Genomic DNA, 25,696 nt, shown 5'->3' with positions numbered 1-25,696 from the left:
TATTACTCTCTGTAAGCACATTTTTCATTTCATTTGGAAATTAAGATCTTAAAATATTAAGGCTGAGTTGAAAGGCACTGAATCAAAGTTATTTGAAGTCCAGTGTGGAGTTTCTGTAGTCTGTGATGTGTCATGTTGTCAGCAAGTGTTGGTGATGATTGATCCACTGTTTTTACAAAGTACCTGCCCATTGTATCCAAACTATCAAATGATTTGCTGACAATGTTATTACTCAGCTTGACTTTTCAGTGAACTCTTCTGGCTTGAACCCTACAGAGAATCTATCAAAGCAACCTGGGCTTCAAAAACACCTCAGCGTTGCCACCCCCATGCCACACTGACGCAGCAGTTCATGATAAAAGAGCCCCAACCAACCACTGAGAGTACAACCATAGTTTTCAGAATTTAGACATTTCTGTATGTCAATTCTTGCTTTTGATTGAACTTAGGAAATGTTCTAATAATTTGAACTACTGGATTGAAGTCTTGAAATAATTAACATGTAATGATGTTTACTTTTTTTTAAATTAAATTATAAACAATAAAGACTTTCATGACATTTGCATTTTTGTAAGATGCACTGTAAAAAAAATTGTAATATAAAACTATTTTACTGTGTATTTTACAGTTTTGTACTGTTCTTCTAGAATATTAAATTCACCTAAATAGACTGTGATTTTACATTTCAAATGTAAATTAACATAAAATCACTGTAAATGTAATAAAACATAACTTTCTTCCTTTTTGAATGTATTTGTCTGTACATATGCATATTTAGATTGTTAAAATACATTCACTAATGCATCATATTTTCACAAATATTTGTCCATTATTTGAAAGATTGAAATGTTCAAATAAATAAAAATCAAATAATTATTATTATTGTTATTTAGGGCGATCGTGGCTCAAGAGTTGGCAGTTCGTCTTGTAATCAGGAGGTTGCTGGTTTGAGCCCCGGCTTGGACAGTCTCGGTCGTTGTGTCTTTGGGCAAGACACTTCACCTACCACCTACTGGTGATGGCCAGAGAGGAATTATAAAGTGGAATTGTAAAGTGCTTTGAGGGTCTCATAAAGCACTGCATGAATGCAGTCTGTTATTATTTAAACCAACAATAACTGTATATTTCTGTACATTTAAGTATTATGATTCATTTTGCCACATTCATTGACCTTGTTTATAGGTAATTTCATTGTTTAATCACATTAAATTGTTCCTAATTTAATGTTTAAAAGCACGTGAAAAAGGCAAAATCCCATGTGAAATTAGGGCAACAAACTGTATTGTCATTACTGAAAATAACCGTATTTTCATGGGAAAGTTCTGTTATTTTCTGATATTATTTTGGCGCCCCAGCTGCCAGATTATTACTGTTTTTTTAGGATTTTTTTTTCAATCACTGTGATACTTAGTGGGGTTATTAGTCAGGGACCCCAGCTTCACTTTTCAACCAATCTAATCCTTCAAAATCAGGATTTTGTCTCATGTCTAATGAAAGGTACAATAGTGTGTCATCAGAATAGAAATTGTAACTTATATTCGGTTTTTCAATAACATACGGTATGAAGAGAAAGCCCAATAACAGATATCCGTGGAACTCTATATTTGTACATAGTTGTCTGAATGACAATTATGTACATTGAATCTCACCTGTCCTTTGTAGAATCCCTCGAAGCCATCGTTTACAGCAAACATTTTGTGGCCTTCGGTGATTCCCACTCTGACAGCAGAACGAACAGCAGCATTCATACCTGCTGCTGGAGCACCGACGTTCATTACTGCCACATTAAAGGAGCTCTGTGGGTGATACACAGCACCAATCACACTCATGTAACACTCAGTACTAACCTTACAGTAGGGGAAGCAGAACCCCATGGTACTGTGATATGTGGTAGCACCCTTAAGCTTTTTCAAATTTTAAACCATATTCATACTTTAGGCCCAACTCCTATATTTAGTGTACGAACACAGAATATATCTATGAGCAGCTTTTACCGGCAATGCAGTCATGCCATTAATTCCATGGCATGAGGCAAACTGGACAAAAACTGGACTGAAATGGTTCAGTTTGGACGTCATGGAGCCATAATCACGGCTTCATCTGTCATCAGGAGAGACTCTGCCTCACACAGCAGCAGGCAGTGATAGCCTTTCATGCATGAGCCACATGCTGCTAAAAGACGCAGTGAAGTAGTAGCTACTTTGTCATGACAGCCACTGAAAATATCAACAGTCAAATGAATATTTTCCCAAAATTTTTTAGCAGTTTTCTTGCCATTCAGTCTTGAATCATTTGGCCAACTTTAGAGGGGATCTTATTACAAAGTCAAACTCGGGTTCATGTGGTCCACATTGCAAAATGCAATATGGATACACCCAACAACACAGAATGCATTATGCTGTGCTCCAATAATAGACTGAGCCCGTAATGTTCTTGTTTTCAATTGGGTTAATGGCACATATAAATATGACGTGAAGTACCTCAAAACGGACAGGCTTCCAACTCTCTCTCAATAAATGCTTAATACCAAATCTCACACAGTTTGCTTTGTTTTTGAAGTCTAGCAAGCACAAGTGGAATCAAACTACAACGCCCGGTAAGGTCAGACAGAAATGTGTCTGCAGAAACTATACCAGCATCAAAAACTGCCAAGAATCAAACCTTGGTTTTTGAAGCCTTATCAGATTATGTTTACTTTCTGTTTAATCAAATACAATTTCTTCATCATTTTTCAAAGATTGAAAAATCTTTGGCTGCTGCATACAGACAGCACTAAACATAGGCATGCTGAGATAAAAAAGAAGATTATAAAAAACAAATATTCAACAGATGAAAGCTTTACGTTTAACAACCACTAACCATCTTTGAATAAAACAAAGAGCTTGGAGCCTGTCCAGTTTGAGTTGAGAGTCAGCGAAAACACATCTATAAAGGAGACTACTTCAGAGCGATTTGAAGCAGATCACACCCTCATTGCCATTATCCCTGACAGCAGGGCTGGTCGGAGTCCTGCACTGCAGCGCTAATGCACCTCTTTGCATGTCTACATTTCTAATTCCAAGCATCCAAGCAGAGCCATGAGGAAATAAGCAAAGGCAGACAGAACGACAGGTGAAGAGCACTGACGCTGTCCTTTTGTGGCACCATTTTACAACAACTAAAATAAAGTGGATATTAGTTCTAGACTTGGTAAGAAACTAAAATCCACACATATTTATCTCAGCATTGGGAAGATTATTAGAAGCCAAAGGGAATAAGATGGTCAAACTAACTGCAAAGCAGCTCCTTGTATGACCTACACCTGCAGAAGCTTCAGACGCTGATCAAAAGCCTGCTCAGCTGCCCCATTTTCACTCATCACATACATCAATCTGCTCTTCATCCCCCGCCTCCTCCTCTCCCTCAGGATGGACAGTTATAGAAAGACAGACTGTGTTAGTGTCACAAAAAGACTGCAGCACCCACAATACACCTGACCAGGAAATACCTTATGCTAATGTACAATTCTCAGAGCAGCTGGTGGAAAGACACATTTGGAGAATAAACATGGTAATTATTATTTTACTGGTTTAATTAAATTATTTTAGCTGTTAATATTTGAGAGTGATAATACTTACATTTGGAAGTTCAGAATCTGCCTTCCGAAATGAGAGGAGTCGGTAAGTGCTCAGATTGTTTTCGAAGCTCCTGCAGATGGAAAAAAAGTTAAACAATGTGGAAAATCCAATATGAATTCTGGTCTGTAAATGCAGCAGGGCAAACATTTAGAGTAATTAAGAGATCAATGTTAACACAGATAAGCAGGAAGTGGGATGCTGTCAAACCGCAAAACGTACTATACACAACTTCTGTGCTGTGTATAGTGTCAGACATCATGTGCAACATTCGAACCAGTGCTCCTGGCATGAGCAACATTTAAGCACTTTATGTATTTTTTAATCTTCCAATATGTCGATTGGTTATATATAAACATAACAAATCCTACAGGTGTTTAATCATGTCAGCGTAGTGGAATTTTACAAATACCTGCCACGCAGTCTGACCGCCTCATCAAATTTCTTCTCATCCATGGCCTTCTGTACTTCTTGAGTCTGATGACAAAAAAAACAGGGCATTTTTTTCTGGTGAGGCAGTGCTGCCTGCTAACTGTATTGCATGTAAATAGTGTCTGGAGTTATGGGAAACTCAAAGCACCTGTGATCCAAGCACTATAGTTGCTCCAGTCTCACGGCATGAAAGCCAGTCCATATTTTATCTCTTCTTGAATACCAGCTACATCCCTTTAGTACGTTTATTTTAAGACCTCTTTCTTTGCAAGAATAAAAATGTAAAAAATCAATGAATAAACAATTTTGTCAACTATATAGTTTTTGAGGCAAACGTAATAGCAACCTTTGTTGCTTAAAGAGACTCTCAAGCTTTTGTAGTTATTTTAGGTCATTTTTAAAATTAATCTTCACATCTTTATTTTTTTTTCCAGGAATCAAGTTCATATTTTTCTTTTGAATAAAAATTAATCTTTCACTGTTTGATTTGTAAACTGCTTTGTTTCTTCTGTGGAGCTTCACAGTGTGCAACCCAGCAATTCACCCAGAAAATAAATGTTTTCAAATTATTTTATATCTTCTTGCATTAAGCTGGTAAATGCTAAATGTCAAGGTTTGTTGAGGTTTGTGAAGACATTTCACCTTTCATCCAAGAGACTTTTTCAGTTCTGAAACAACTGGTAGAGAGACTTAGGTAACAAACCCCTACTGGGGGCTGTCCCTTTTGAGGAGAACCTCAAACCATGTGGGTTGTTACATAATCTGCAGTATAGAATAATAGAGCCAAGGTGTGAAAAAGGTGAGGCCCAATTTCCTTAAATAGGTAAAACCTCTGTAAGACCCTGCCCCACCCCCACCATCATGTGAACTATTGTGGTACCTTGAGGTGGAAGTGGGGGTTGAAATTACCTCTGTGCCAGGTGTTTTATAACTGAAGTAGAAAAATGTGTTTACATTTTCACAAACCTGAAGAGATCTTTTATCTTCTTATTCAAACTCTCCCGACTACCATTGACTGAGAACATACACAGGCCTGTTTAATCTCTTAATTTTATCTGCTTTGTTAATGTTGTAGGCTGACTGTGGATTCTATCAGATTAGTTGTCTTTATTTAAGTTTTTTGTTTTTTATGATGGACTGTCTAACTGAATAGCATATTGTGAGATAAAGAAGAACTCACAGAAAAGTGACTAGCCAGAAATTTGATACAGCTCTTTAATGTTTTACATTTTACAAAGCGGTAAAAAAAGTCTAATATATCATTGTTTCATGTTCCGTTTTAGAATTGGATTTTATTCCAATTTCTCTATTATAAAATTTAATGTTGTTTCAGATTTTCTCCCTGAAAAATCAGATACTGTTCTAGTGGTTCCCATCACATAAAATTAAAAGGTTGTGGGTTCAAGTCCCACCAGGGTCGCTAATTTAAAGGGGAGAACTTTATTGAAGGTTCCTGCTACACAAAAATCTTAGTTTTTGACCATCTCGATTGTAGTCATCCAAACAAAGTGCTTTGGTCAACTGAAAATCTGTTACTACCACCAGGAAATGAAAGCCTCAAGTTTACAAAGCACAGAATCCACACTACTTGTAGTAGCATATGGCTGTCATTTAAATACAGTTGAGTTTGCTGTTGATGTAATTTTCTAGGTTTGCGTTCCACCAGAATCACTAACTCAAGAGGGTTTTTATTTCCCTTGAATTCTTTGCAAAGCAGAGAAGATTCAGGTTGCACACAAATGCGCATCTGAACAGTAAGTACTCAGAATGGGGTTTCTAGGGACGTTCACATCACCTACGTGAATTCTACGCCACATTCTGGGTGATCAAGGCCAGAATTTGTAGGCTCTGTGGCGCAATGGATAGCGCGTTGGACTTCTAGTGGATCCTTTCAGATGCAATTCAAAGATTGTGGGTTAAAGTCCCACCAGAGTCGCTAATTTAAAGGGGAGAACTTTATTGAAGGTTCCTGCTACACAAAAATCTTAGTTTCTGATCAGCTCGATTGTAGTCATCTAAACAAAGTGCTTTGGTCAACTGAAAATCTGTTACTACCACCAGGAAATGAAAGCCTCAAGTTTACAAAGCACAGAATCCACACTACTTGTAGTAGCATATGGCTGTCATTTAAATACAGTTGAGTTTGCTGTTGATGTAATTTTCTAGGTTTGCGTTCCACCAGACTCACTAACTCAGGAGGGTTTTTATTTCCCTTGAATTCTTTGCAAAGCAGAGAAGATTCAGGTTGCACACAATTGCGCATCTGAACAGTAGGTACTCAGAATGGGGTTTCTAGGGACGTTCACATCACCAACGTGAATTCTACGCCACATTCTGGGTGATCAAGGCCAGAATTTGTAGGCTCTGTGGTGCAATGGAAAGCACGTTGGACTTCTAGGGGATGACATCAGAGGCAATTCTAAGGTTGTGGGTTCGAGTCCCAACAGAGTCGCAAATTTAAAGGGGAGAACTTTATTGAAGGTTCCTGCTACACAACAATCTAAGTTTTTGACCATCTCGATTGTAGTCATCCAAACAAAGTGCTTTGGTCAACTGAAAATCTGTTACTACCACCAGGAAATGAAAGCCTCAAGTTTACAAAGCACAGAATCCACACTACTTGTAGTAGCATATGGCTGTCATTTAAATACAGTTGAGTTTGCTGTTGATGTAATTTTCTAGGTTTGCGTTCCACCAGAATCACTAACTCAAGAGGGTTTTTATTTCCCTTGAATTCTTTGCAAAGCAGAGAAGATTCAGGTTGCACACAAATGCGCATCTGAACAGTAGGTACTCAGAATGGGGTTTCTAGGGACGTTCACATCACCTACGTGAATTCTACGCCACATTCTGGGTCATCAAGGCCAGAATTTGTAGGCTCTGTGGCGCAATGGATAGCGCGTTGGACTTCTAGTGGATCCTTTCAGATGCAATTCAAAGGTTGTGGTTTCAAGTCCCACCAGAGTTGCAAATTTAAAGGGGAGAACTTTATTGAAGGTTCCTGCTACACAAAAATCTTAGTTTCTGACCAGCTCGATTGTAGTCATCTAAACAAAGTGCTTTGGTCAACTGAAAATCTGTTACTACCACCAGGAAATGAAAGCCTCAAGTTTACAAAGCTCAGAATCCACACCACTTGTAGTAGCATATGGCTGTCATCTAATTATACAGTTGAGTTTGCTGTTGATGTAATTTTCTAGGTTTGCGTTCCACCAGAATCACTAACTCAGGAGGGTTTTTATTTCCCTTGAATTCTTTGCAAAGCAGAGAAGATTCAGGTTGCACACAAATGCGCATCTGAACAGTAGGTACTCAGAATGGGGTTTCTAGGGACGTTCACATCACCAACGTGAATTCTACGCGACATTCTGGGTCATCAAGTCCAGAATTAGTAGGCTCTGTGGTGCAATGGATAGCGGGTTGGACTTCTAGTGGATCCTTTCAGATGCAATTCAAAGGTTGTGTGTTCAAGTCCCACCAGAGTCGCTAATTTAAAGGGGAGAACTTTATTGAAGATTCCTGCTACACAAAAATCTTAGTTTCTGACCATCTCGATTGTAGTCATCTAAACAAAGTGCTTTGGTCAACTGAAAATCTGTTACTACCACCAGGAAATGAAAGCCTCAAGTTTACAAAGCACAGAATCCACACTACTTGTAGTAGCATATGGCTGTCATTTAAATACAGTTGAGTTTGCTGTTGATGTAATTTTCTAGGTTTGCGTTCCACCAGAATCACTAACTCAAGAGGGTTTTTATTTCCCTTGAATTCTTTGCAAAGCAGAGAAGATTCAGGTTGCACACAATTGCGCATCTGAACAGTAGGTACTCAGAATGGGGTTTCTAGGGACGTTCACATCACCTACGTGAATTCTACGCCACATTCTGGGTGATCAAGGCCAGAATTTGTAGGCTCTGTGGCGCAATGGATAGCGTGTTGGACTTCTAGTGGATCCTTTCAGGTGCAATTCAAAGGTTGTGGGTTCAAGTCCCGCCAGAGTTGCAAATTTAAAGGGGAGAACTTTATTGAAGGTTCCTGCTACACAAAAATCTAAGTTTTTGACCATCTCGATTGTAGTCATCTAAACAAAGTGCTTTGGTCAACTGAAAATCTGTTACTACCACCAGGAAATGAAAGCCTCAAGTTTACAAAGCACAGAATCCACACTACTTGTAGTAGCATAAGGCTGTCATTTAAATACAGTTGAGTTTGCTGTTGATGTAATTTTCTAGGTTTGCGTTCCACCAGAATCACTAACTCAAGAGGGTTTTTATTTCCCTTGAATTCTTTGCAAAGCAGAGAAGATTCAGGTTGCACACAAATGCGCATCTACAGTAGGTACTCAGAATGGGGTTTCTAGGGACGTTCACATCACCTACGTGAATTCTACGCCACATTCTGGGTCATCAAGACCTGAATTTGTAGGCTCTGTGGCGCAATGGATAGCGCGTTGGACTTCTAGTGGATCCCATCAGAGGCAATTCAAAGGTTGTGGGTTCGAGTCCCACCAGAGTCGCTAATTTAAAGGGGAGAACTTTATTGAAGGTTCCTGCTACACAAAAATCTAAGTTTTTGACCATCTCGATTGTAGTCATCTAAACAAAGTCCTTTGGTCAACTGAAAATCTGTTACTACCACCAGGAAATGAAAGCCTCAAGTTTACAAAGCACAGAATCCACACTACTTGTAGTAGCATATGGCTGTCATCTAATTATACAGTTGAGTTTGCTGTTGATGTAATTTTCTAGGTTTGCGTTCCACCAGAATCACTAACTCAAGAGGGTTTTTATTTCCCTTGAATTCTTTGCAAAGCAGAGAAGATTCAGGTTGCACACAAATGCGCATCTGAACAGTAGGTACTCAGAATGGGGTTTCTAGGGACGTTCACATCACCAACGTGAATTCTACGCCACATTCTGGGTCATCAAGTCCAGAATTTGTAGGCTCTGTGGCGCAATGGATAGCGCGTTGGACTTCTAGTGGATCCCTTCAGGTGCAATTCAAAGGTTGTGGGTTCAAGTCCCACCAGAGTCGCAAATTTAAAGGGGAGAACTTTATTGAAGGTTCCTGCTACACAACAATCTAAGTTTTTGACCATCTCGATTGTAGTCATCTAAACAAAGTGCTTTGGTCAACTGAAAATCTGTTACTACCACCAGGAAATGAAAGCCTCAAGTTTACAAAGCACAGAATCCACACTACTTGTAGTAGCATATGGCTGTCATTTAAATACAGTTGAGTTTGCTGTTGATGTAATTTTCTAGGTTTGCGTTCCACCAGAATCACTAACTCAAGAGGGTTTTTATTTCCCTTGAATTCTTTGCAAAGCAGAGAAGATTCAGGTTGCACACAATTGCGCATCTGAACAGTAGGTACTCAGAATGGGGTTTCTAGGGACGTTCACATCACCTACGTGAATTCTACGCCACATTCTGGGTGATCAAGGCCAGAATTTGTAGGTTCTGTGGCGCAATGGATAGCGCGTTGGACTTCTAGTGGATCCTTTCAGGTGCAATTCAAAGGTTGTGGGTTCAAGTCCCACCAGAGTCGCAAATTTAAAGGGGAGAACTTTATTGAAGGTTCCTGCTACACAAAAATCTTAGTTTTTGACCATCTCGATTGTAGTCATCTAAACAAAGTCCTTTGGTCAACTGAAAATCTGTTACTACCACCAGGAAATGAAAGCCTCAAGTTTACAAAGCACAGAATCCACACTACTTGTAGTAGCATAAGGCTGTCATTTAAATACAGTTGAGTTTGCTGTTGATGTAATTTTCTAGGTTTGCGTTCCACCAGAATCACTAACTCAAGAGGGTTTTTATTTCCCTTGAATTCTTTGCAAAGCAGAGAAGATTCAGGTTGCACACAAATGCGCATCTGAACAGTAGGTACTCAGAATGGGGTTTCTAGGGACGTTCACATCACCTACGTGAATTCTACGCCACATTCTGGGTCATCAAGGCCAGAATTTGTAGGCTCTGTGGCGCAATGGATAGCGTGTTGGACTTCTAGTGGATCCTTTCAGGTGCAATTCAAAGGTTGTGGGTTCAAGTCCCACCAGAGTCGCTAATTTAAAGGGGAGAACTTTATTGAAGGTTCCTGCTACACAAAAATCTAAGTTTTTGACCATCTCGATTGTAGTCATCTAAACAAAGTGCTTTGGTCAACTGAAAATCTGTTACTACCACCAGGAAATGAAAGCCTCAAGTTTACAAAGCACAGAATCCACACTACTTGTAGTAGCATATGGCTGTCATTTAAATACAGTTGAGTTTGCTGTTGATGTAATTTTCTAGGTTTGCGTTCCACCAGAATCACTAACTCAAGAGGGTTTTTATTTCCCTTGAATTCTTTGCAAAGCAGAGAAGATTCAGGTTGCACACAAATGCGCATCTACAGTAGGTACTCAGAATGGGGTTTCTAGGGACGTTCACATCACCTACGTGAATTCTACGCCACATTCTGGGTCATCAAGACCTGAAATTGTAGGCTCTGTGGCGCAATGGATAGCGCGTTGGACTTCTAGTCAATTCCATCAGAGGCAATTCAAAGGTTGTGGGTTCGAGTCCCACCAGAGTCGCTAATTTAAAGGGGAGAATTTTATTGAAGGTTCCTGCTACACAAAAATCTTAGTTTCTGATCAGCTCGATTGTAGTCATCTAAACAAAGTGCTTTGGTCAACTGAAAATCTGTTACTACCACCAGGAAATGAAAGCCTCAAGTTTACAAAGCTCAGAACCCACACTACTTGTAGTAGCATATGGCTGTCATTTAAATACAGTTGAGTTTGCTGTTGATGTAATTTTCTAGGTTTGCGTTCCACCAGAATCACTAACTCAAGAGGGTTTTTATTTCCCTTGAATTCTTTGCAAAGCAGAGAAGATTCAGGTTGCACACAAATGCGCATCTACAGTAGGTACTCAGAATGGGGTTTCTAGGGACGTTCACATCACCTACGTGAATTCTACGCCACATTCTGGGTCATCAAGACCTGAATTTGTAGGCTCTGTGGCGCAATGGATAGCGCGTTGGACTTCTAGTGGATCCCATCAGAGGCAATTCAAAGGTTGTGGGTTCGAGTCCCACCAGAGTCACTAATTTAAAGGGGAGAACTTTATTGAAGGTTCCTGCTACACAAAAATCTTAGTTTCTGACCATCTCGATTGTAGTCATCTAAACAAAGTGCTTTGGTCAACTGAAAATCTGTTACTACCACCAGGAAATGAAAGCCTCAAGTTTACAAAGCTCAGAATCCACACCACTTGTAGTAGCATATGGCTGTCATCTAATTATACAGTTGAGTTTGCTGTTGATGTAATTTTCTAGGTTTGCGTTCCACCAGAATCACTAACTCAAGAGGGTTTTTATTTCCCTTGAATTCTTTGCAAAGCAGAGAAGATTCAGGTTGCACACAAATGCGCATCTGAACAGTAGGTACTCAGAATGGGGTTTCTAGGGACGTTCACATCACCTACGTGAATTCTACGCCACATTCTGGGTCATCGAGGCCAGAATCTGTAGGCTCTGTGGCGCAATGGATAGCGCGTTGGACTTCTAGTGGATCCCATCAGATGCAATTCAAAGGTTGTGGGTTCAAGTCCCACCAGAGTCGCTAATTTAAAGGGGAGAACTTTATTGAAGGTTTCTGCTACACAAAAATCTAAGTTTTTGACCATCTCGATTGTAGTCATCTAAACAAAGTGCTTTGGTCAACTGAAAATCTGTTACTACCACCAGGAAATGAAAGCCTCAAGTTTACAAAGCACAGAATCCACACCACTTGTAGTAGCATATGGCTGTCATTTAAATACAGTTGAGTTTGCTGTTGATGTAATTTTCTAGGTTTGCTTTCCACCAGAATCACTAACTCAAGAGGGTTTTTATTTCCCTTGAATTCTTTGCAAAGCAGAGAAGATTCAGGTTGCACACAATTGCGCATCTGAACAGTAGGTACTCAGAATGGGGTTTCTAGGGACGTTCACATCACCAACGTGAATTCTTCGCCACATTCTGGGTCATCAAGACCTGACTTTGTAGGCTCTGTGGCGCAATGAATAGCGCGTTGGACTTCTAGTGGATCCCATCAGATGCAATTCAAAGGGTCTGGGTTCAAGTCCCACCAGAGTCGCTAATTTAAAGGGGAGAATTTTGTTGAAGGTTCCTGCTACACAAAAATCTTAGTTTTTGACCAGCTTTATTGTAGTCATCCAAACAAAGTGCTCTGGTCAACTGAAAATCTGTTACTACCACCAGGAAATGAAAGCCTCAAGTTTACAAAGCACAGAATCCACACTACTTGTAGTAGCATATGGCTGTCATTTAAATACAGTTGAGTTTGCTGTTGATGTAATTTTCTAGGTTTGCATTCCACCAGAATCACTAACTCAAGAGGGTTTTTATTTCCCTTGAATTCTTTGCAAAGCAGAGAAGATTCAGGTTGCACACAAATGCGCATCTGAACAGTAGGTACTCAGAATGGGGTTTCTAGGGACGTTCACATCACCTACGTGAATTCTACGCCACATTCTGGGTAATAAAGACCTGAATTTGTAGGCTCTGTGGTGCAATGGATAGCGCGTTGGACTTCTAGTGGATCCCATCAGACGCAATTCAAAGGTTGGGGGTTCGAGTCCCACCAGAGTCGCTAATTTAAAGGGGAGAACTTTATTGAAGGTTCCTGCTACACAAAAATCTTAGTTTTTGACCAGCTTTATTGTAGTCATCCAAACAAAGTGCTTTGGTCAACTGAAAATCTGTTACTACCACCAGGAAATTAAAGCCTCAAGTTTACAAAGCACAGAATCCACACTACTTGTAGTAGCATATGGCTGTCATTTAAATACAGTTGAGTTTGCTGTTGATGTAATTTTCTAGGTTTGCGTTCCACCAGAATCACTAACGCAAGAGGGTTTTTATTTCCCTTGAATTCTTTGCAAAGCAGAGAAGATTCAGGTTGCACACAAATGCGCATCTACAGTAGGTACTCAGAATGGGGTTTCTAGGGACGTTCACATCACCTACGTGAATTCTACGCCACATTCTGGGTAATAAAGACCTGAATTTGTAGGCTCTGTGGTGCAATGGATAGCGCGTTGGACTTCTAGTGGATCCCATCAGACGCAATTCAAAGGTTGGGGGTTCGAGTCCCACCAGAGTCGCTAATTTAAAGGGGAGAACTTTGTTGAAGGTTCCTGCTACACAAAAATCTTAGTTTTTGACCAGCTTTATTGTAGTCATCCAAACAAAGTGCTTTGGTCAACTGAAAATGTGTTACTACCACCAGGAAATGAAACCCTCAAGTTTACTAAGCACAGAATCCACAGCACAGAACCTTGAACAAGGGGAAAACCTTGTTCAAGGTTCCTGCTACACCAAAATCTCAGTTTTTTTCCAGCATGAATTTAGTCATTCATTGGGCTTTGTGTATTGTACTTCTAGTGGTTCCCTTCAGATGCAATTCAAAAATTCAAGTTCCACCAGAGTCGCCTTTACACATAATTCTGTGTGACTCCTGCTACGAAAGAAGATTAGGACAAGTGAAAAGACCAATATAACTTGAGGCTTTTGTTGTATTTTTGTTTTCCAAAATTCATCTCTTTCTAAATTCTAGCCACATCTCTTCAACAAAACAGTTTCCTCTACTGGAAAGATTCTGATTCTGATGATTGACCTTTGACCTTTATTATAAAACCTAACAATCTCATATCTGTCTCTAAAACAAACATACTTACCATCTGAACACACTCCATAAGTGGCAGTCGAACAGCCTGGTTGCCAACCAGAGACACGACGCAGGCCGGGGTGTTTGCAGATGCCTCCAGTAATGCTAGCACTGCCTCCACACCCATGCGGCTTGCCTGCAAAGATTAAAGTTCATTCAGAGGGAAGTAATGAGCACAGAACTTTTTTTTTTTTTTGACTTTCACCAATCCATGATATGAGTCTTATTTATTGATTGCTATTTACCAGGATTCTGTCAAACGCTGAGGGTGTTCCACCTCTCTGCACATGGCCCAAGATAGTAACCCTGGTGTCAAAACCCAGGCGGCGCACTACCAGCTGGTTTTGAATAGTAAACATGAATTATTAGTTGGCATAAAGGGCTTAAAAATATATGCCATTCCAGTTAAATACAATATATCTATAAAAAATATTTAGGATTTCACTTTAAAAAATTCCAAATTTCTGAAGACTGTGATCATATTTCTACTAAATATGTAGTGTCAATGTAATATTATATAAAGCAGGATTATATAGCATCTTAAAAATAAACAAGAACATTCGTAGGAACATGCAATAACAAGAAAAGACATGCCAAAAGAAAAAAATAAGAAGGAGAAATCATGCAAAACATCTCCTGTCATGTAATACACATGCAAAGTGAACAGGCATAAAGCAAAATACAGGGTGCAAAGAGAACCGTACAGCTCATCCATAAATGGTTCATAAATGGATATATGAACATTTGTGTAAAAAAGAACGAAATACAACAGCATACAGGACACGAAATGGTGTGTTCCCATGGTGAAGGAAACCAACATCCAAACCACGAAAGACAGTGGCCCATGCTTCTGAGGGAGAATTTGTGGCTCCGTGTATCGGCCAGGCTTCGTGACCGTACTTACATCCTTGATATAATCGGGGGTTATTGATTTGTTGTGGCGATCTATGGCACCCTCGGCTACAATAATAATGTTCAGCCTTTTCTTATCAGCACGATTCTAGAGGGATATAAACAAGCAAAGGCAGTTTAAAACATGACAGAAAATGTTTTGCATTGCCAAAAGCTGGAACCAGTAACGTAGGATAAGTCTGAGCGCTAATTACTGAGAGACCTTTGCGTTTCCAAAGAGCACCAACAGGTTGCCCTTCATCAGCAGACATTTGCCACAATTTGGGAGAAGCTTCATATGTGAAGTTAACTGGTCATGAAAAGCAGTGTGCTGTAGAGATACATCAATAATTTACTTATACTATTGCTGTTAGCCAGCAGGGTTAGTTTAAAGTTGACTGCAGAACCTTCTTTTATTTACAGCTCAGTTTACATGCAGTGTTCACATATTTGGTCCTTTCTCATAAAATATTTCTAAAAGACAATTTTGAATTTGTTGAAAACTTTAAATTTAGGAATTTCTTTTTGTTTGGTAGGCTTTCTCTTTGCTCTTTGCTGTAATTTGGCTGAAATATACATTTAGTGCCATCAACAGTCAATCAGCTGCACTACAGGGTACACTTTATAACACCATATTTCCCTTTTATTTAAAAACTTTTTAAGACATCAGATCATTTTAAACTGTATTTATTCTTTTTAAACTGTATTGCTTTTTGCACTGCAGAGGCTGGTGAGAAACAGTATTTCGTTTCAGGCTGGGTAACACAATATGAAATGACAATAAACTTCTTGAGTTTTGAGTCATTCAATGTCAGTGTCAACTGAGCTAAAGAAACCATGACACCGAAACATGAATGTCTATAATATCACAATGAAACCTTTCCTATGTGTGTGGCATGTGGCAAATGTTTGGATTCAAAACAGAAAGGTTGCTCTGCTGTAGTTTTTCATTTTCATGTTTATATCCACCAGCTGGTCCAGCTTCTGGTTCCCCTCTGTGTCAGTCTGAAACACAGCTCTACTCACATCCTTTACAAAATCAGAGGTAATGTGTTGTCCTTGTCGGTCAGTTGCGCCTTCAGCAACTATGATAATGTTCAACCTGGAACCTCGAGATCGAATCTGGACAATAACAAGAATACTAACCATATGAGACTGACTGGAAAATAAAAAAAACAAAACAATGTTCTTCAGGTCTTCAAATGGTCTGTGATAAACATTAGAATAGTCTTGTGTTTATGTGGTGGCCACATTGGACTGGCAAAGAGTCAAGATGTAATCCAAAGCTCGTGGGGTTGACGGCCACAAGAGTCAGGCTCTACCATATAACTTTCTTAACTAACTGCCATTACAAAACCCAATTTCCTGAGCTACTATTGTTAATGTATGAACAGACTTGAACTGAAAGCAACAGTGACTCAAGCAGACTCTGTGGTACAATGGATAGCGCATTGGATTTCTAGCTAGATCATGTCAGATGCAATTCAAAGTGTGTGGGTTCAAATCCCACCAGAGCCACTTTATTAAAGTGTGTGGAGAACCTTTGTTATAGACCAAGTACTGCTACATCTTAGCTACTGGCCAGTGTGATTTTAGTCATCCCAGCACGAAGCATCTTGATCAACTGGGACTGTGTAACCACCAAACTGGTTAGTTATTCAGGTTCACTAAACACAGAATGAACTTTAATGGTAGTCTTTCATGTGTTGCCAGTTGGCAGTTGAGCTCTAATTCAAAGTTTGTAGGTCTTAATCCCATCAGAGGCTGCCATTCAAGGGCCTGTTTTTCTCCAATTCTTCTGCCATTTAGTTTTCAGTCATAACTGCTTTTATGGACTCTAATTTCCAGCTTGAAATTAAATTGAAGTTTACTTATAGGAAGGTTTAAGATTACAATCGAATGATTTGGAGATTCTGGGTTGAGTTTTGCAGGTTTGCTTAATGACCCAACAGCCAGCATTCAGCAGGCTTTGTGGCGCAATGGATAGAGCATTAGACTTCTAATGATTTTCTTCAGATGCAATTCAAAGCTTGTGGGTTCAAGTCCCAACAGAGTCACTTTATTACAGGGGAAAACTATAAAGATTCTCATTATACAAAAAATCTCAAAGGAAACATTAAACTTTCTACTTTAGATGCTTAAAATTAAATCCATGAAAAGGCAGCATGTGAGTCAAGCTGAAACATGTAAAAATAGAAGCCCTTGTGGCACAACTAATAGTTAAACAGTTCAAATGTGAGTTCGATTTTATAGTGAACGTCGAATTTGAGGGACTCCTGCTTTACTGTGGATATCTGGGGAAGTTTAAAGATGTCTGCTTCCACACACAAGTCACAATTCTGTGGCAAAGACTGGATGAAAACTGGAGAATGGTCCCCTCAGAGCATTGTGAGAAACTGGTAAAATTCTGTGGGTGCTGATGTCCTGACGTACATCAAAGCAAGCACTTCTACACATTATACTAAGTTCTGACAGCTGTAACCTTCCAATATGTCATTTATAAGTTTCTTTATTGTGACAGGGATTACTGTTCTCACTTTTTACACTGTATTTTCAAGAAAATAAAGATTTTTGCTTAATTATTCTAACATATTTTCTGTCATGTAAATCTTTATTAGAAACTTGCTTAGCTAAATTACTTCTGTCCTCCTAGCCAAAGACAGAAAACTATCCACTCTAATTAAAACATAAGCTACTACAGTGAAAACAGTGTGTGTGTATGTGTGTGTTTGTCACCTCGGACAGTTTCTGACACATGTTGTCTTCCCATCCATCTTCAGGAGGCATTTCTGGGATAAAAACCCAGTCTGCTCCACATGCCAGGGCGCTGACCAGGGCCAGATATCTGCACACATACACAATTTATAAAATCATACATTTCAGCTCTCACTAAAGACAGTTCTTTTAGTCTCTTGCTACACTGAAATCTCACTAAAGCCAGAATGCACTCCACTCACTAACCTTATCAGTAGGCCTAAACAGCAGGCTCTGTGGCATAATGGACAGCCCATTGGACTTCCAGTCAACGTGCAATGCAATTCAAAGGTTGTGGGTTCGATTCTGAACAGAGTTGATTTTTCGCCTGTTGTCAATGCTAAATTTTCTGGACCATGGTACATACAATGTATCTGCATAAAATACTACTTTGACATTTTAGCTGGAGTCTGACTCACTTGTCGGTATTTGAACATTCCACATTTATCATTCGACATTTTCAAAGTCTTAAATATGCTTTCTAAAGAATTTGATTACAAGCATATGATTTTGTGGCCACTAAGACTAAGTGGATGTCACGCAATATTATGTGTGTGTGGAATAAAAGATGCCTACCCGCAGTGTCTCCCCATGACCTCCAGGACAAACGTCCTCTGGTGGCTATAAAAAAAAAAACAGAAATAATGTCAAAAACAAACAAAAAAAGAGCATTTATGCTGAAACTCAGTGGGTTGATCTAAATTTGTTCAGTAGAGGGGGAACTCCAACCTTTACCCTACACTGAAGCATGTAAAAAAAACCACAGTTTATATCTTTTCTATTAAGACCTCTCTCAGAAATTGTTCACCTCTGGGCAGTGGTCATGATGGCGTCCACCACCTCAATGATCCGATGCAGGGCCGAGTCGGTGCCAATGGTCATGTCAGTGCCGCAGAAGTCATTGTCGATGGAGCCAACCATACCGACGATGTGGAGCTCGGAGTTTCTCTGGGTCGCTTCCTCATCGATCAAACCTAAACAAAAAACAAGGAGGGAGAAAGTTTCCCTTTAAACTTGTAAAAGCAGGGAAGCCTGGTGTTAAAGTTAAAAACAAAACCTCCTGTTGTGAGGAGTCACCTTGCTGCAGGAGCTCCTCCAACAGGCTGCTCCATTCCTCCCTGAACAGGTTGGCCCCAGTCAAGCTTCCGTCTCCACCAATCACACACAGGTTGGTGATGTCACGCTGCACAAGGTTGTGTGCAGCTTTCAGGCGGCCCTCATGGGTACGGAAATCTTTGCAGCGGGCACTCCCGATGACAGTTCCACCCTAAAGTAAACGAACATTACAATAACCTGTCATGATTTTCTTCATTTTTTAAATTTTTTAAAGATTCTTTTGGCTTCTTTTTAGGACATTGTGTCCTCTTAGACTGTATTTTTTCCAGTATCGCTGACCTACGAGATCTTTTATCCCCACTGTTCACTCATCAGTGAAAAGGTCTCCTTGAAATGCTAATGGTAAATGGCCTGCATTTGTATAGCGCTTTTCTAGTCCATAGGACCCCAAAGCGCTTTACACTACATTCAGTCATTCACCCATTCACACACACATTCACACACTGGCAATGGCAAGCTACTTCAGTATCATCAAGCTGCAAGCTAAAAGCATTATTGCCTGTGTCCCTTTGAGTAAAAGTCACTCATGTCCACTATGACAACACGTACCAGCATAAGTACTACAAAGGTTTTCTTACCAAACACTTTTAATGAAGGATGTAAAATGTCTACAGTATTTACAACACACAGTATTTTTCTCAAAGCAGACTGAGTTTGTTTCACTGTTTACAGCCCATTAAGAAGAAATGTGCGGTGTGTGTGAGCTGAACACTGATCTGCTCACCACTTGCAGCATGCTGGAGACGCTTTCCCACTTCGCCTCTTTGATGTTGTCTCCACCGTCCACCATCCCCTGGTAACCCTGAGAAGAGCAATCAGTGTGACAGACATTCACCGGATTGTTGATAACTTGGCAAAAGCTGAAAAAAGTTTTCTTTTTTAACTGACAAATGAAGGACAGTGCTCGGTATTTTTAAATTGAACCAAAACTCAATAGGAACTTGAAGACAACCCTGTGGGTCAGGTTGAGCTTTTTTAGGGAACTGCTGTGTTGTGTTCAGGGATTAAAACTGCGAGGCGATGGTCCCAAACCAAAATAAAAGCACTGTGGCACTCAGCTGTTATTACTCACAGCCCAGTGGTTATTTGAAGCTGATGGGGACATGACAGTGTGGCAAGTGAAGGATGAAGCCTGCCCTTTGTAATCCAATTATATCTACACTGAGACCAGATCACGTCTGTCTGCCCCCGTCGTTCATGGCATCATGTCGAGTTAAAATTGCACATACTGTACATCCTCAGGCATTCAATATCGATGACTTTGAGAGACTCAGGAAAGAAGGAGTTACTACAGTTACTATCACTATCAAATCATTATTTCCATCGGCAGCACGTTTAAGTTCAAATACTGTTACAGTAGGTGTGATCTGTGATAGAGCCCAAACAGTAGGCGGCACTTGTCAAAGTAAAATTCACATGAATGCCAGAGCTCAAGGTTTTCCAGTAGAAAATTTATGATCCAGTGGTTTTATGTTGGAGCTGGTCAGAGTACATACTGTATCCAAATCCATGCCCTTGCTTCCAGTAGGTTAAAAACACAAAACGAGCCCATAGTGGGTTCAAATTTCCATGTGGACACAGTTTTAAGTGTCAATACACTCCACTTCAATCAAATGTTCACACACAGACACTCCAAGCGTTAGTGTGACAAGTGTGGAGGCCAAAAAGACAAAAACAAGGTCACTACCTGTAAAGGGATTAATGGGGAGATCTTAATGACTGAAAAACAAAGGCTTAACGACCAGAGCCATAAACAATGACTGTAGTCAGTGTGGCTGATTTAAGGTAATCTTTTCAAAATAGCACCTAAACAGCATGAAGTGAGGTGAGAAATGCTTAAATCTGTTGGAACAGAACAGCTTTCACAGAACAGCTTAAGGAGACAAAAATGAAGTGGTGGGCTGCCAACACTGTGCAGTTTTTGATATTTATGTGTACAGAGGTTTTTGCAGCTACACTTGGGTGAATTTGAGTGAACAAAATATAATTTGTTTTGCAACAACAGGCAGTAACAGCACAATGACTTGTCTGTGGCATGTTTGCGTTTCTCTTCATGAAACCTGATTTGACACAATGTGGTGAATTTACACCAAAGATTACATCTATGCAACCCTGTAGATGCGATGCATTTAACCCCAATAGAAAAATAAAACAATGAAATTCACATTTTCAGTTTTGAGACTTTGCAGCCACCTGAATGACTCCTTAAGGTCAAATTCAGTTACAAAAGCAGAGCAACATGCAGTCTTGAGTCCTGCTGGCTGTATCACAGACAATCACAGCTCGATAAAAAAGACTCGTCAGTTCTAATTTAGTTCACCGTGTGATGTGACAGACACAGCAGACTCTCCTGGGGCTATGTCTAAAGCCTGAGTCATGCCTCACCTCATGGATGAAGTAGACCTTTGCTCCCACATAGATGCCCATCCGCACGGCAGCCCGGACAGCTGCATTCATACCTGGAAATAGAGAAAAAAAGAGTTTGGGGTTGATACAGAAACAAACAGTGTTTCTCACATATCATGTTTGACAGGTTGGGAAATTAACCATGTCCGTCTGCGGTAAACTGCGAGCCTACCCAGGTTCTTTTTCATGCTGACAAATTGGTCTTAAAGATATTTTTGGTGTCAGCTAATGAAGAACCGCCATGTTTATTAAAACTGCAGCGCAGCGACTAGCAGCAGTTTGACCTTTTCAGAGGATGTGGGAGACACAGAAACTGGAGGTAGAAAGTAGTTAATGTCGGTCTTATTCTAAGGTGCTTTTGACATTTAAGAAATTAGATCTGTCAGTGAACTAAATAAACGATGTTTCCATAAATGTGATTGTATAAGCAGCAGCACAAACAGGGCGTGGCAGAAAGCTAGACAGACCAGCAGATAACAGGAGCAGTAAACGCCATCGAAAAAACAGGGAGACAGGGAGAGGAGACTGCAAGTGAGAATCCCTCTGAGGATTTTGTGTCAAAACATAGAAGGGTCTGAAAGAGCACTTAGTGAAATTAGAGACAGAACAAAACATAAACCTTGAGCTAAGTCTGGTGTCACAGTGAAGGTGCAGTTTTACATCACCGAAGACTCCCATAAAAGCACGATGACGAGAAATATCTGATGTGTAAAAACGCTGAGAGAAGGAATAAAGGTGGTATTGATGTTACTTTGATTCTGTGTCGCAACCTGCATACAGAATAAGAGCTGTAATAAAACTTTAATGATCCTAACGCTAGGTGTAATAAGAGAACCTGAAAAAAAGAAACAAGCTCTACGTATCAGCCTGGGCTGAAAATAACAAATCCATCTTCCACTGTTTCATCTTTGAATTTTGACTTATCAGTGAACTGATTATTTACCAAATTAAAGGTAAGATAAGCTAAGATAGACTTTATTTGTCTCAGAAATGGGTAATTTACAATTATCTTATCTTATCTTAATAATAAACAGTTTTAAGTTATTCTGAAAAAGACATCCAATCAACAAGACGCTGAATCAGCTGACTCTTGGCTTTTTATGCCATTAACACGTGAAGTGGCTGAATCATTATCGTAATTGCTATTGATTATTTCTTCTTTCCATCAGCTAATCAATCAATCTAATAGGGTCAGTGCATAGCAATTAATAAAGAGCACAGAGAACATAGATGACTGGTAAAAAAAGAAAAGGTCACTTTAAAAATTCAAAATAGGGATAAAGAATTAATTAGCCATTTATGGAAAAGCATTGGAATGACGAGCATGTTAGATCTCAGTGAGCCCAGTTTGGTGAGGCATTGCATGCATCCCAGAATTTAGCCCAGCAAGCACAAGCTAGCACGCTCTGCCAACTTAACCACCTCGCCAAATTTCTTCCCACACCACATGGAGTAAACAACCCATCCCTTTTACTGGCCCTTGTCTGCAGAATGCGTATGGGATGGGTCTACTCCTTGGATGACTATGTCACGATTTTGGCATTACTACAAGAGCTCAATTCACTAAGCTTGGCAGAGCCAACGGGGCCATGGCAAAGGGCCAGAGCGAAACAACAAAGGCTTAGCTGGGGGAAACAAAGTTGAACATGAACTCTTCTGGAAAGGCATTGCAATCAGTCAAATGTGTGCAATCATACATTTTTTGCAGATAACTATAAGCAAAGTTTTCTGTTTACCTTGCAATGATTGCAACAGACAGAAATAATGGTTTAAGTGGCAGCCACTGCATGGGCAATCAGCTTTAGATAGAGAAGCACTGATGAACAGGCTGACATCAGCCTTGTTGACTGATATCAGGCTATTAGCAAATAAGATAACAGTGTCAGTGTCAGTGGCTAATATCGATCTCTCAAGTCACATCATTTTGTGTTTGATGAATGTTCAAATATAATTTGGTAAACAAAGCAAACTAATAAAATAAACGTATTAATAATGTATAAAAATACTGTATCTCAAAACTATCATATGCAGGAAGACTTTAACTGATCAAGCACACACATCCATACATATGCAATAATACAATATGCAATAATACTAAGTGCAATAATCCTTTCTGTCATCGTTGTATTTTTACTCAGTTGTATATAGTATTTGTATTTATATTCTATTTTTATCTTATTGTATATTTATTTTATTTTATTCTACTGTATATAGTATTTTATTTTATTCTATTCTGTACAGTTGTGTACTGTATTTATTCTTATTGTATTCTAATTTTTGCCTCATAACTTTTGCACTGTCCACTTCCTGCTGTGACAAAACAAATTTCCCACGTGTGGGACTAATAAAGGTTATCTTATCTTATCTTATCTTATCTTATCTTATCTTATCTTATCTTAATTCAGACAAGGACTGTTTGTATTAATGAGGGGTTTTCAAGGGTTTCTTATGATCCAAATATTCATAAACTCACTTTTCTGTCAGTGGATGACTCAATAAATCAATAGCTGCCTGCAATTTTCTGATAAGAGACTAAAAATATCTCTTTTCTAATCTTTGTTTTTGTTTTCCTCACTTCTCTTATTTATGATCATTAACTACCTCTTTTATGTAAAATAATTAATTATCTTGCCCTTTACCAAAACTACTCCTGCTGACCTAGAGGAAGTAGCAACAGCATTATAAGGCAGGTGACATCTAAGACAAATGCACTACGGGGTGGGGGTTGGGTGGGGGAGTCACCGTGCTGTCAGCACTCGTTAGCAAACACTGAACAGGCTGAAACCACATCCAGGCCTCCATACTGTGTTTCTTTTTGTGTTGGAGCTAGTGTTGCTAATAGACCTGCAAAGTGCTGATTGGTCAGAGGGGACCTGGCAAATGAGTAAAATTGAGCTGAATTGTGTGATACTATAATTGAGTTTTACAAAATTAGAAAGAAAAAAATAATAAGGATTTCACAGACAGATAAGAGCGATCAGCGACCGTGAGTACATCTCATTTATCATCTCATGTATGTGTGTGTGAGTGTGTGTGTCGTGTCCCAGCTGAGCTCTTGGATTAAATCACAAATCATGAAATGCTGTTAGTATTTCCTCCCAGACTGCTGCAATGACTAAACATCTCCAGCTCAGTCTGGGCATGTATTCTCCGCAGCGGTCGGGAAATCTGCCTTGGCAAAAATTTGTCATTGCACATGAAGCACCGATGTTCCTGTGAGTTCAGAAAACTGTAAAGTTTGCTAAATGAAAGTCTGAAAAATAGCCTGAAATATTTCACAAAACTACCGATTGTTTCTGCTTTTAAGAAAGAGGGAATTTTTATTAAGTAACACTAAAAGAGGCCTATCAGCCATATTTCTAGCTCTGTGTTTTTTTTTCTTAGTCTCTATTAGAAACGCTTTGCTTCAATTACAGTTTACATATTCTTTATATGGCTTAATCTGAACCTTGGTGAAGATCCTCAGTTCATCCACTGTCTGAAACACAGAAGGTTTGACTGGAAATAAGGAAAAGCATAAAGATCCTCTTTAATGATTCTTAAAACGTTAGCATTACACTGTCTTACATTATAACAGTACCATGCAGTTACAGTTCATTTCTTTGGTTTGTATTTGTTTTGTATTTTTTAATTTTTAATGTCTGGGTAGTAAAAATATACACATTCAGAAGAAATGTTAAATGGAACCAGTGCTCATAGACATCAGAAACTTTGTCCACATGTGATTATTATATCACAACAAACCTAATTATTCTTGGTGACAATGGCAAGCGGGGAAAAAACTCCTTAAAGACACTCGAGGCTGTTAAAGGCTTCCACTGCAGAGAGATTCTCCAGGAAAGGCATTCAAAAGCTAGTCCTGCTATCGTTTGACCCTGGTGAGTGGGACTGTGTGCGCATCATTTTCACGCCCCGGGAACAATGTCCAAGTGTAGTTATAATTAAATCTCAGCTGCTGCCAGGAGTATGCGCTCCTACACATAGTTCCTACAGAGGCTGGCTCTATTACATTCTACACAGGTGCTCATGTGCTGCCTTCTGCTGCAGAGACAACTGAGAAACGAAATATTCATCCACTCATAGAGGAGCCTATAGGCACCGTGTGTTATGTAACAGCCTGGCTCAAAGGCAACAATGGCTCTGCTGCTGCACTGCACGCATAGAGCCGATACTACACTCCAATATCGATATATAGAAGTCCAATAAATACACTCTAGTGCTGTTTCTGGAACATCACATGAATGAATGGTGACGCTATTAGACACATAAAAATACCAAAATCACTGTTTCACCTTTTTTTTTTTTTTTTAAATGTTCCACTTATATTAGACTGTCGTCATAGAACCTAATTTTACGGATAAAATGACATCCACACACAGTAACAGTAACTTATTTACGTTTCCTTTGCACATTGCACATCACAGCACACCAGCTCGCCCTCACGTAGGCGACTCAACCCTTCGTGACTTCCGGATGACTACAGTGACTCAAGGACAAAGGAAGTCACTGCAGGTCTCTTTCAAAATTAAGGCCCTGCTGCGGAAAGGGGAGGGGAAACCCTTTACTGTGAAAGGTTACGCCGGAAGACGAGTAATTTAGTCTGGCTTCTTCACGGTGGTCCTCCTCACGACTCATCTTCAGTGACACAATACGTGTATTTCTGCTGAAACATGACCCTTTTTTTAAATGAGGGGAAGTTGCAAAAATCATAGTTAATATAAAGAAATAAGATGACATTTAATGGCGTTGTCAACTTTTGCCT

At 39.5% G+C, this 25,696-nt stretch overlaps 1 protein-coding gene and 13 non-coding genes across 22 annotated transcripts in view; 13 read left to right on the top strand and 1 right to left on the bottom strand.

Moving 5' to 3' along the window:
• The window catches only part of LOC101484184 (ATP-dependent 6-phosphofructokinase, platelet type), a 38,633-nt gene that overhangs the window by 11,775 nt on the left and 1,162 nt on the right, over positions 1-25,696 (bottom strand). For 3 of the 9 annotated variants that reach the window (XM_004565520.4, XM_004565523.3, XM_004565524.4), the window contains exons 2-14: positions 20,914-20,987; positions 19,253-19,330; positions 18,490-18,679; positions 18,221-18,386; positions 17,989-18,033; positions 17,395-17,503; positions 14,672-14,767; positions 14,013-14,105; positions 13,778-13,903; positions 4,027-4,091; positions 3,618-3,687; positions 3,366-3,401; positions 1,650-1,796 (exon numbers count right to left, since the gene is read on the bottom strand). In XM_004565520.4, coding sequence (XP_004565577.3) covers positions 1,650-1,796; positions 3,366-3,401; positions 3,618-3,687; positions 4,027-4,091; positions 13,778-13,903; positions 14,013-14,105; positions 14,672-14,767; positions 17,395-17,503; positions 17,989-18,033; positions 18,221-18,386; positions 18,490-18,679; positions 19,253-19,330; positions 20,914-20,987 — 1,295 coding nt within the window. Of the gene's footprint in view, positions 1-1,649; positions 1,797-3,365; positions 3,402-3,617; positions 3,688-4,026; positions 4,092-13,777; positions 13,904-14,012; positions 14,106-14,671; positions 14,768-15,684; positions 15,781-17,394; positions 17,504-17,988; positions 18,034-18,220; positions 18,387-18,489; positions 18,680-19,252; positions 19,331-20,913; positions 20,988-25,696 lie in introns of all 9 variants that reach the window. The other 6 variants (XM_004565522.4, XM_004565525.3, XM_004565526.3 and 3 more) reach the window with 3 other exon arrangements.
• Positions 5,891-5,982, top strand: trnar-ucu (transfer RNA arginine (anticodon UCU)). Its single transcript is given in 2 exon segments — positions 5,891-5,927; positions 5,947-5,982. It is a non-coding gene; the product is annotated as a tRNA-Arg (tRNA).
• trnar-ucu (transfer RNA arginine (anticodon UCU)) lies at positions 6,923-7,014 on the top strand. The gene is given in 2 exon segments: positions 6,923-6,959; positions 6,979-7,014. It is a non-coding gene; the product is annotated as a tRNA-Arg (tRNA).
• On the top strand, positions 7,957-8,048 carry trnar-ucu (transfer RNA arginine (anticodon UCU)). The gene is given in 2 exon segments: positions 7,957-7,993; positions 8,013-8,048. It is a non-coding gene; the product is annotated as a tRNA-Arg (tRNA).
• Positions 8,471-8,562, top strand: trnar-ucu (transfer RNA arginine (anticodon UCU)). Its single transcript is given in 2 exon segments — positions 8,471-8,507; positions 8,527-8,562. It is a non-coding gene; the product is annotated as a tRNA-Arg (tRNA).
• trnar-ucu (transfer RNA arginine (anticodon UCU)) lies at positions 8,989-9,080 on the top strand. Its single transcript is given in 2 exon segments — positions 8,989-9,025; positions 9,045-9,080. It is a non-coding gene; the product is annotated as a tRNA-Arg (tRNA).
• Positions 9,505-9,596, top strand: trnar-ucu (transfer RNA arginine (anticodon UCU)). Its single transcript is given in 2 exon segments — positions 9,505-9,541; positions 9,561-9,596. It is a non-coding gene; the product is annotated as a tRNA-Arg (tRNA).
• Positions 10,021-10,112, top strand: trnar-ucu (transfer RNA arginine (anticodon UCU)). The gene is given in 2 exon segments: positions 10,021-10,057; positions 10,077-10,112. It is a non-coding gene; the product is annotated as a tRNA-Arg (tRNA).
• On the top strand, positions 10,535-10,626 carry trnar-ucu (transfer RNA arginine (anticodon UCU)). The gene is given in 2 exon segments: positions 10,535-10,571; positions 10,591-10,626. It is a non-coding gene; the product is annotated as a tRNA-Arg (tRNA).
• trnar-ucu (transfer RNA arginine (anticodon UCU)) lies at positions 11,049-11,140 on the top strand. Its single transcript is given in 2 exon segments — positions 11,049-11,085; positions 11,105-11,140. It is a non-coding gene; the product is annotated as a tRNA-Arg (tRNA).
• trnar-ucu (transfer RNA arginine (anticodon UCU)) lies at positions 11,567-11,658 on the top strand. The gene is given in 2 exon segments: positions 11,567-11,603; positions 11,623-11,658. It is a non-coding gene; the product is annotated as a tRNA-Arg (tRNA).
• Positions 12,083-12,174, top strand: trnar-ucu (transfer RNA arginine (anticodon UCU)). Its single transcript is given in 2 exon segments — positions 12,083-12,119; positions 12,139-12,174. It is a non-coding gene; the product is annotated as a tRNA-Arg (tRNA).
• Positions 12,599-12,690, top strand: trnar-ucu (transfer RNA arginine (anticodon UCU)). Its single transcript is given in 2 exon segments — positions 12,599-12,635; positions 12,655-12,690. It is a non-coding gene; the product is annotated as a tRNA-Arg (tRNA).
• trnar-ucu (transfer RNA arginine (anticodon UCU)) lies at positions 13,113-13,204 on the top strand. The gene is given in 2 exon segments: positions 13,113-13,149; positions 13,169-13,204. It is a non-coding gene; the product is annotated as a tRNA-Arg (tRNA).

Source organism: Maylandia zebra, linkage group LG18 (assembly GCF_041146795.1).
Source record: "Maylandia zebra isolate NMK-2024a linkage group LG18, Mzebra_GT3a, whole genome shotgun sequence".
Lineage (NCBI taxonomy): Eukaryota > Metazoa > Chordata > Actinopteri > Cichliformes > Cichlidae > Maylandia > Maylandia zebra.
Note: the sequence above shows the minus strand (reverse complement) of the source record. Positions and strands in the feature narration are given on the sequence as shown.